The 10,685-nt window shown below is 32.6% G+C and overlaps 1 protein-coding gene and 1 non-coding gene across 4 annotated transcripts; both read right to left on the bottom strand.

Annotated features, from left to right (window-relative positions):
• Window positions 1-735: 735 nt before the first annotated feature.
• Window positions 736-6,209, bottom strand: LOC105792276 (uncharacterized). Of its 3 annotated transcripts, none has more exons than XM_012620774.2 (14): window positions 6,071-6,209; window positions 5,311-5,399; window positions 5,124-5,178; window positions 4,708-4,796; window positions 4,048-4,072; window positions 3,885-3,923; window positions 3,684-3,801; window positions 3,419-3,579; window positions 2,985-3,330; window positions 2,747-2,886; window positions 2,397-2,550; window positions 1,965-2,309; window positions 1,505-1,585; window positions 736-1,424 (listed from the first exon to the last, which is right to left on the bottom strand). In XM_012620774.2, the coding sequence occupies exons 2-14, from the start codon at window positions 5,386-5,388 to the stop codon at window positions 1,070-1,072; spliced, it is 1,986 nt and encodes a 661-aa protein (XP_012476228.1). In that variant the 5' UTR covers window positions 5,389-5,399; window positions 6,071-6,209; the 3' UTR covers window positions 736-1,069. The 3 variants fall into 3 exon arrangements, with proteins under 3 accessions (XP_012476228.1, XP_052490693.1, XP_052490694.1); XM_052634733.1 differs by having other exon boundaries at window positions 2,985-3,324; XM_052634734.1 differs by lacking the exons at window positions 736-1,424; window positions 1,505-1,585; window positions 1,965-2,309; window positions 2,397-2,550 and having other exon boundaries at window positions 2,747-2,878.
• An 819-nt stretch (window positions 6,210-7,028) lies between these two features.
• Window positions 7,029-7,101, bottom strand: TRNAE-CUC (transfer RNA glutamic acid (anticodon CUC)). The gene has a single exon. It is a non-coding gene; the product is annotated as a tRNA-Glu (tRNA).
• Between the last annotated feature and the right edge of the window lie 3,584 nt (window positions 7,102-10,685).

Below are 10,685 nucleotides of genomic sequence, written 5' to 3'. Positions count from 1 at the left end.
GAATTGAAAATTAATTTTCAAGAATCGATTTAAAAATCTGAAATCCACCGAGTCTAGGGCTAAGGCTTATTATCTTTGATTACAAAATCCGAATTTAATTTCCAAATTAATTTCTAATTTATTTAATTAATTATTTATGTTGTTTCAATTATTTAATTTCTAAACATTCCAAAACTCTCCTGATTTATTTGTTTATTTTCTTTACAGGTCCGTTTCGAGTCGTAGGCACGACTTTTGCCATGACTTTCGACACGATAAAAATCCTAATCATAAGCTAAACACGGAAGTTAATTATAGCATCTAATCCCTGTGGACTCGACCCTACTACCACTCTTTACTACTATTTAGAGTTATTTTTGTAGTAATTATTTTTAATGATTTTGACGTCCATCAGACGTATTTAAGATTTAAGGTGTGATTAAGTGCCTTATAGGTGTAGAATAAATTCGACACTTGTCATATCCTCAATTTACTTGTCTATCAATTTGTTGTTCAAGCATGACAATTTTTTTTGAAAAAAATTACAAATTCAAAAAATATCTTTAAAAATAATAAACAAATAAATAATAACATATATATTTTATAAATTATAATAAAAGTAAACATTTAAAATAGTTTCACCCCAGTTCCTACAACTTTTTAGCCAGGCAAACCAGTTTTTTACCATTCAAAACCAAATGGTTCAAGCAAACCATTACTATGACATACGTAATAGATAGAAACTTCTAAGAAAACTATCACAAAAAGAGAGATTCATCCGATTAAGCATATAACAAATGTTGAGTCAAATTTGAAACAAAGCACATAGAACATTCCATAAGAAAGAAACAGAGTTTACTTAATTTAGGTAACACCGAGCATGCCTCTTGCTATTTCAAATAAGCTCTAGAAGTATTAAGTCACTATGCAAACAAAAAACTAGAACTATTTGCCAACTCTAAATCGACAATCTAAATAGCATATGATGATCAATAACTGCGTGTATAAAAAAGGCATGCCCTCTGAAACACAACGAAGACAACTAGCTACGCTTTGATTAAATGTAAATGATGTCATGGAAGGCATGGATTCAATCTGCATAAGACACCAATCCTCTTTGTCCAGAGGGTGAGCTTGATTTTGACGTGTTTGGAGACTGCGATTTTCTGTTGCGTTTTCTTGATGGCGAGATATCGGGAGATCTGGAATGCGAGGACGCATTACTCTTCGACCTAGAGGTCTGGACCCTGATTTGTTCTCGTGGGGAGCGTTGTTGATCATCGATTCGAGGACCAAGACGAGATTTTAACCCCTCACTTATGGCAGGTCGTTTGTCTCTAGGACTAGGACTTTGAATAGGACTCTGGCTCTCACTATGATCTCTGTATCTTCTCCGGTAATGAACTGGGCTGCGAGAAGGACTCCTACTTTTTCTGCCTTCATATCTGCAAATGAAAATAAAAGTATATATAAACTATTTTCCAGTCTAATTCAATAAAATCTGCATTTGTATCTGAAAATGAACCTGGGGGGACTACGGCCTCTTGGCGGGCTTCTATAACGTCTTCGTGTTGATCGATCAGAATGATTTCTGTAGCTAGAATATCTTCACCAAAAGAATAATATGATATTAAGATTCAAGGGGGAAACATTGGAAAAGTACCATAGGTTAGATCAAAACTGGCATGGTTAACAAAATAACTAGACATTTACTCAAAAAACAGATAAATTAGTCCTTGTATGTTAGATAAAAAGCAAACCCATCCTTTCTATTAAAAATTTCATCCATTTTTACTGTTAAAAACTGACATGGCTAACAAAATAACTAGACAGTTACACGTTGCACGCCATGCGTACCTCATGCTGACGTACAAGACCAGTTTTTAATAGTACAAAAGGATGAAAATTTTAACAAAAGGACCAGTTTGCTCTTGATCTAACGTGCAATGACTATTTTTCTCATTTTTTGAGTAGAATGGATTTACCTATCATGGTTTCTTTCTGGAACATTTCTTCCACCATAAGCATAGGATCTAGGCGGGGAACGTTCAGGAGAAGGTGTACGGTACCGACGTGCAAAGGAATAACGGTTAGTGAAGCCACGGCCTTTTCTTATGCGCTTTGATGTGCCACCCGGAGATGGACTTCTTGAGGCAATACGCCCTTGGTTGGATGCAGGGGCTTTCCTTGAAGGACTATTCAATGGGCTACGTGAAGTCCTTGCACCAGATTTCCTGGGAGAGCTTCTAACATCATCTTTTGGAGGACTCATGCTTCGACTGCTTCTGCGGCTGTTGTTTGGCCCCCGTTTAGGGGTTGGGCTCACACTTCTGTGAAGCATATGGGAAAGGAAACATTGTCAATGAAGTTATAGTGTAGATTTCAGCTAAGTGAAGACAAAATGATAACATAAAAACCTCAATCTATCCGAGCCATCTGCATTGGTGTGTAGGTTAGTAGCAGCAGCCTTGTTGCCATGACCATTGTTGGCAAGCTCATCACTTTTAGGTGACAATTCACCTTCTTCATGTGAGTTGTCCTCGGTTACCTTCAACTTATTCCTTTGTAGTCCTACATCAGAATCAGCCATTAGTTGTTCCCTATATTATATATATTGCTGCAAGTCGCCTGTGCTAATAATGCCCAAATTCAAGTGCCACTAGATTCCAGTATGATAGTGTGAAGAAAGCTAGAATCAAGAATTGGAATATATATATGCATGTGAAGACAACTAGAGAGAGGCTAAAACAATAAAGGATGGAATTACCAATATTCTGTGGAGATTCATCTTCAGCAGGTTGGGATCTGGAGATGGGTTTTTTACGACGTAAACTGGCCTTTCCATCATCACTGCCACTGCTAGTGCTTGTACCCTCACTTTCACTGTCAGTTGAACTATCTGAACTCCTGCAATAAAGCCATTATCAACAAACATAACCAAAAAAAAAAAAAAAAGAAGGGAAAATATTTGGAGGATTGTCCTTGAAACCAGGTTTTAACCAGACCATTTGGATTTCCGCTTTGATCTTTTTCCTTGCCGACTTTTTTTCCTCTCCCTTCGCCCATCCTTCCTCTTTTTCCCACGTTGATGCTTGCCTCTTTTGGCTGACTTCTTTCTCCTATGTCTTCTTCCATCACTTGAGGAACTTGACTCAGATGAAGAGACATCAGAATCTGAATCAGAAGAATAGGAATCGGAACCGGAATCAGAGCTGTATGAATCAGATGAAGAATATCTCCTCTTTCTTTTTTTCCTTTTATCCTTCAAAGACTTTTTACTTCCTCTAGCATGTTCATCATCTGAACTGTCCGATGAAGGAATTTTTCCCGATTTCTTCCCTTTCCCTGAAACTAAAACCGTAGTGAAAAAAGTATAATGAAAAGTTGGCAACAAATCCAGAAATCACTATAGTAGTGCTTAAGACTGCAGCAACAGTACCTTTTGCTTTTCCAAGAGCATCCTGAATTTTACTTTCGGAGGTTTCACCACAGTCAGATATTTTTATAGGTTGCGCAGGCTTTCCATCACCTGTTCCGAGAAGCTCAATTTTCTTCAAAACTTCTATTCCCTTAATTACCTTTCCGAAAACAACATGTTTGCTGCCAAGCATTCAAGAAATGACAAATCCATTGCTAAGCAACATAGAAAAGCTCCATCTTTACAGTCATAACAGGTAAATAAGTAATAAGCAAACATTAAATACCCATCAAGATGAGGTTGGCGCTTGAAAGTTATAAAAAATTGAGATCCATTTGTGTTTGGACCACTGTTTGCCATAGAGAGAACACCAGGTCCGTCATGAGTCAGTTTAAAATTCTCATCTGCAAGGAAACATAAACTTTAATGATTAAGTTTTGACTTGATTCATCGTAAGATACTTAAGTGCTGACATGCAAAGGCCTACCTGCAAACTTCCCTCCATAAATACTTTCTCCACCAGTGCCTGCAAATCAATTAAAGCTCTTTCCTTACAAGTCTGGGCATACATTTAGATGTCAAGCAGAGAGTCTGCAATCTCTCAAAAATAACAGAACAAAATTTCCATGCATTGGAATGAGCAAGCATACCATTTCCCTTTGAAAAGTCACCACCCTGTAGAAAAAAGTAAAACATAAAAAATGGAAAATTTTAGTGCCGTTGAGTACATGCTTTTACATGTAAAATTAAAGATACTAGCTCCCCTCACCTTCCCTACAAAGCAAAAAAATAAAAGTACTGAGCTTTTCTCTAATTTTAGTCACTCTGCGGACACCCATGATGACTAACCAGTTTAATCACCAGCAACAACAAGCAGTAGCACCAAGGAGGTGAAAACAAGGCTCAAAAAGTTCAGGTTACAGCACTAAGATCTATCAATTAATACTCAGCAGAGAACTTACTCATTTAAAGATAACTGAAATATTTTCCTAGTGATTAATTGGCACCAAAGTTTAAGTACTGAGCTTACTGTTTCAGATAAAGGTCATTTAGAATGATTATATACAATTAGACCAAAGAGATACATGTTTAATTGACTGCAGATACAAGAAATCTGAATCCTATCGACCGAATAAGATATTATGATAGAAAAGTAAGATGCTAATCAAACTAAAATTACAGCTTAGAAATAAAAACTTTGGATCACTGCAAAAGGTAGGACATAGGAGAAAAAAAATGAAACAAGAATCATCATAGCAAATATTCCTCTGATTAATTAAAATGATTTGTAGAAAGAATGAGTAACATACTTGGGCCATGAATCCTTTGATTATTCGATGAAAAAAAGTTCCTTTATAGTGCAAGGGTTTCCCGGTACATTTGCCAATGCCCTTTTCACCTATAGTTTAACACAGTTCAATATAATCAAAAAGCCTGACAAACTTGTTTGCAAATGCAGACAATTAGTTTATAAGACGATAAAATTTGAAGCAAGGCTTTGTGTGATTTATCCTAGTCAAAGAAAAAATATTCATGACATAATTAAATCTTGCATTCGTAGACTATGACACAGGAGACATTTAAAGAATCTAGAAAGACCAGAAACTAATAATTAATAATAGGTCCATCAATAATGATACACAGTAACAAAAAGATGACAATCAGTGCAAGCACCAAAATTAAGTCACCTGCCACTAACAAAAATATGGAACATTTTCAGGGATACCTGTACAGAGTGCCCGGAAATTCTCAGCTGTCTTAGGAACAACATCTGCAAAAAGCTGTAAATTTGGAAAAAAAAGAACTTTATCTTTATCCTTAAAATGAAGTTGGACTCATTTCCAAATATGTTCCCACAAAAAACAGGGAACAAAAACGGAGTAAAAAAAGCCAGCAGCTGGTTTTTGGCTTACCTCGATAATAATTCTTTCCACCAGATCTCCACCAATTGAAACATCGAAGAATACCATAGGGTTCTTTTTTTTACTCATCGCTCCTCAAACTACAAAATAGTCAAGTTACACCACAATGTTAGTTCATAAAGTAGTCTAATAGATTAATACATAACAAACAAAAAAAAAAGTTCCCTTTTCGATGCATGTGGCACATAAAATTCTACTTCATTCTCACATATCAAACATACAAGCTTCTTCAAGAACAATTCTTTCAGCAAATTTTGTGAATAAAATTCCCTATAGAAGAGCCCTAAAATTTAAAGAAGTCTAAACTCCAGATTCACTTACATACACCCTTTCAAGCTACAAGCGATGCATATCCTCTAAAACAAACCAATGCTACGAATATGATATGCATTCGCCACTGTATTTATTACTAAAAAAAGTCTAAATTACAACTAAATAATGTAGCGTTTAACAATTTAGTTAACGCATCGCGACAAACCTACTGTAACCGCAAAAACCCTAAATCCTAATTTTCACACTCGAAAACTCTTGATCTTCTTCTTTGAGAAGAAAATAAGCTTAAAATGTAACTGAAATGCTTAAACTTGGAAGGTTAAAGATAGCTATCTACTGCTCAGAAAATCAGAACGGATCAAACTGATACAGAAGAAAAAGCCTAAAAAAACAATTGAGAGAAGGCAACAATTGGGAGGAGCAGCGAGTCGAGCTGAGTAAACTCGAGCTAGAGTTCGAAAATGGCGGCGATAATTACCGATTCACCGAAGAAAGTGTTGGCGCGTGCTGCACTTCTAGCTGCTTGCTTATGCTTAGCTTATTTGTTGAGAAATTTGCCCTAGTGCTAGTAGTTTCGCAAATATCTCCTTTTCGAGCTTAACAACTATTGATGATTTTGTTTTGTTTTATTAGTAAACTAATACCTGAACTATATTCAATCCTCAAATTAGACCTTAATTTTTTTTGCCAAAATGATACCTAAATTATCAATTTTGTCTCAGTTTACCCCAAAACATTTGTACACTTTTCTTGGGTAAAATGACACAAAATTGATAGTTTATGTACCATTTTTATTAAAAACTTTTAAGGATTCATTTGAAAACTACGGTATAGTTCAAGGATTAATTTTATGAATAAAACCATGGTTTTTAAGGTCTTATTCTGCCTTTTATACCATTGAAATTTAGTTCTTTTACGTTTGATTGGAATAATTTAATCCTTTGCTATTTTGATTTAAAAATTAAGATTTAATTAATAAAGATTTTTGTTAAATTTATATACGATTCATTTTAATAATAACAAATTACAAATATATATATAAAATATTACAAGGTTACGAATTATTTATTTAATTGACACTTAGCTTCCTATTTTTAAATCATGTGCCTAAAGTGCCCAAATGCCCAAATGTTAATCTTCTCACTATTTTGTAGGATTATAATAAATTTATATATATATATATATATATATCAATTTCCCATGCACATTAATTAAAATAACTACTTGAAAATATTTAAACATCAATTAGTTTTAAGCCAAGTGTGAAATTGATAAATGTTGATGAGAGATATTTTATAATCTTAATGATTATAAACCAAGTGAGAAAATAATTTTTAAGCGAAGAAAGTAGCAGGACTAAATTTCAATTGTTTTCAAAGTATACAGATTAACAACAAATTTAACCAAAAAGAAAAGTAAAAATGACGAAAAACAATTTCCGTTGCCGGGACTTGAACCCGGGTCTCTCGGGTGAGAGCCGAGTATCCTAACCACCTAGACTACAACGGATTTTGTAAAGCAAGGAATTAATATTTTTAAAATAATAAAATAAGAAACGTTAAACAATGGAGGTTAAAATGCGTCATAAATCCCTATACTCTTAGTAATTTTGGAATTTAGTCCTTGTATATTTATTTCAAGGAGTTTAGCTCCCCTACTTTTCAAATTTCAAAATTCAAGTCCAATTACTAACACTATTATGATTATTTTGTTAAATTCATGTTCATTATGATGTTGTTCTTTTAGTTACATTCTTTGCTAAATGAGTATTTTTTAAAATTTCAAATTGTCATACCAACAAATTTAACAAAGAAAATAACTGTGTAAGCAATTGAACTGATTTTTAAATTTGAAAAGTAAAAAACTAAATTCTTAAAAATAAAAATATAGATACTAAATTTCAAATTTAGAAAAAAACATATTTTAACCTTAAATGAATTAATAAATAAAACTATACAACCATTCAATTCAAATATTTTTTATGTATAAAATAAGATTATAAGGCATGTTTCTCCGGTCAATAATCGGATCCCATGAAAGTATTAGTAGAGTTATTCATTGGTTGGATCAGGTCAAGTAAAAAATATAGGTCTGTTTTCTAGATTCAGCCTAAAAAACAAGTCTAAAATTTTGCTCAGACCCGGTCAGAATAAAAATGCTAAAATCAAAGTCTAATCCGTTGTATTAAAACATTTTATATTATTATTTTATATAAAATAAATTTAAAAATATAATACTTCAAATACACTAAAAACATTAAAATAAATGTTTCCCACCAAATGAAAAAATAAAAATAAAATAATATCATTAAATAACACTAAGATAAGCGCAGCTTAGCAAGTAAATACCTCTAAAATAGTAGTAAAATTAATAATAGAACAAGAGTTAAACAGTATCCAAACAATAACAACAAAATAGTAGCAATACGAGAGCGAAATGATAGCAAAATAAAAAAAAAATAGTGGCAAAACAGTAACAAAATAACAGTATTTTTTTTTTGTAAATTCGGGTCGAGCTAGGCATAGGCCGAAAAAGTTTACCCGAGACCCAACCTGTTTAGAAAACATGCATTATTATTTTTTATCCAAACTTATTTTTCAAGTCTATATTTTTACTTAAATTCTCTCATTTTTTAGTCAGGCCTTCGGACTGGATCACCCGACTTAGCCCATAAACAAATCTAATTGTCGAGGGCATCGACTTTTCAACAAGTTGACTCTCAAAAATAAGCAAACACCAGCACCTCGTCCGATAGTAAATTGGCAATAAATGCTATTCAAACTTTCGAGATAAACTCGTCGTTGAATCTTAGAGTAGATGCAATATTAAGTCAATCGCACTACGAGAATGCTTGGCGGAGGCATTGGAATAAAAGGGCCACATAATTCAACCCCTCTCATCATGGGTATGTGTCTACGTACGGATTCCAAGTTCCACGACAGACTGCTCTTTTTACGCCACCTCCAGGTAAAACTAGAGAATCGATCCGAATAACCCATGGAGAAGAACTGACAAAAAATGGGCTTCAGTTATCTCTAGGCAGGCCATCTTGCACTGGAAGATAAAGTCGTTATGGGAAGACATTTGCACTGTCTTAATGCATATCCAACTACAGGTGCGAACAGGCTACCAGCCAATGGATTTTCACATACAGAGAGCGGCACTACAACCATCAGCAAGCGGTTCTAATATTTCTTTGGCATTAACCAGTATTGTTGTTTCGTGCTTTTGTCCGGAAACATGATAAAACCTTGAGAATTAAAAATTGCAAGGTACTAAACATGATTTATTATTTTTTTGGAAAGAACATTAAGGATTTTAGTAAGGATAATTCTCAATAAATCTGAACTATTATTTTATAAATTAAAATTTTATATAAAAAAAATATTTGAATTGAATGGTTGTATAGTTTTATTTATTCTATTAATTTAAGGTTAAATTATATCATAGGTTTCTGCATTTTTTAAAATTTGAAATTTAGTTTCTATATTTTTATTTTTAAGAATTTAGTTCCTCTTCTTTCTAAATTTTAAAATTCAGTTACAATTGCTGACACAATTATTTTCTTTGTTAAATTTGTTGGTATGATATTTTGAAATTTTAAAAAAAATACTCACTTAGTAGCAATGTAACTAAAAAAACAACATTATAATGAACCTGAATTTAATAAAACTGTAACATCCCAAACCCGGCCTAAACGTTATGACCGAATCTGACGATATCACATTGTAACACCCCTTACCCGTATTCGACGCCGGAATAGGGTACGAGGCATCACCAAAACACATACATTTATAAACATATTAAACTAAGTTATAAAATTTCAAATTATTATCTTCGAATCGCTAATTAGGGCTTACAAGGCCCAATATATATATACTCATTCGATCCAAGCCTTATAGCTATCACCATTTGTTCATTTCATAGCCATATATGAACTTATAATCCTTCACTTTCTCGTCATATGAATTTATCAATTATTACTTGCTTCTAGAAAGTACCTGAATTGATCTGTATCATTTCATATTCTCGTATCATCATATTTTTCCTATTAAACCATTGTAATATATTAAATATTCAATATATTGTAAAGATTCGTTAATCTATCCCATATACTTTCACACAAATTAATTCACAATTCACAAGTCTTATCATTTCAAAGCTTATAAGACACATGTACATATCTATACTAACTTGTATGAGTCTCATACTCATTCATATGCTCAATAAATCCGTTAAATCATTTCAACATCGAAGAATCCCCATTATGTCGAAACAATACTAACAACAATCATAAATCTTTTTCATATTAATTTCATACATCACTTCTTGAACTTCAAATATCATTTCATAAATATGTAATTCACTAACACATCTTGCCATATACAATATCCAATTGGTGAAATCATTTAATTGAATTCAACTTCAACAATCACAATAAATCTATCACTTGAGTGTGAGTCCATGTAACACTTACCAACTTTATCAAATTAGTGAACGTCTTATGGAATTGAGTACTTTATTTTCTCGATGCCATAGTCCAACTATGGTCTTACACGTAATGTAACAGCCCAATTTTCAGTAGTGTCAGAATAGTGATTTGAGATCACTAAATCTGATGAAAACGTTAGAAAAATTTATTAATTAATAATTATAAGTTCAGTGTGATTTTAGAAATATTTTTAAATTAGTGAATTTTGTGATTTAAAAGAAATTATTAGGCAAATTGGGTGAAAAACGAGGTATCGAGACCTCGATACTATAAACTGAGTTGTAAATATTTTTATAAATATTTACGGAGTGTCATTAGGTAGTATTAAAGTTTAGTTAAGTATTTTAATGTTCGATGGTTAATTGATTAAAAGGACTAAATTGCAACAAGGGTAAAAGTTTAATTATAGATTAAAAAAGTTAAAAGGACTAAATAAGTAAATATGCCAAGTCCCATAAATGAGGCGGCATATGCATTATAAAATCTGAGATTTTTTTGAAGTATATTATTATTTATTATATTGTAAATTATATTAATTATATTATATTATTATATTTCAAATAAATAAAATTGTTGACAAATGCATGGTGTATATGATGAC

Source organism: Gossypium raimondii, chromosome 8 (assembly GCF_025698545.1).
Source record: "Gossypium raimondii isolate GPD5lz chromosome 8, ASM2569854v1, whole genome shotgun sequence".
Lineage (NCBI taxonomy): Eukaryota > Viridiplantae > Streptophyta > Magnoliopsida > Malvales > Malvaceae > Gossypium > Gossypium raimondii.
Note: the sequence above shows the minus strand (reverse complement) of the source record. Positions and strands in the feature narration are given on the sequence as shown.

Excerpts from the sequence above, each read along its gene's own strand:
- LOC105792276 (XM_012620774.2), bottom strand. The coding sequence starts at position 5,388 with ATGAGTAAAAAAAAGAACCCTATGGTATTCTTCGATGTTTCAATTGGT. Across the intron at positions 4,073-4,707 it reads TCAAAGGATTCATGGCCCAA|GGTGGTGACTTTTCAAAGGG; the intron begins GTATGTTACTCA and ends TTTTTTCTACAG. Across the intron at positions 3,924-4,047 it reads TGACTTTTCAAAGGGAAATG|GCACTGGTGGAGAAAGTATT; the intron begins GTATGCTTGCTC and ends ATTGATTTGCAG.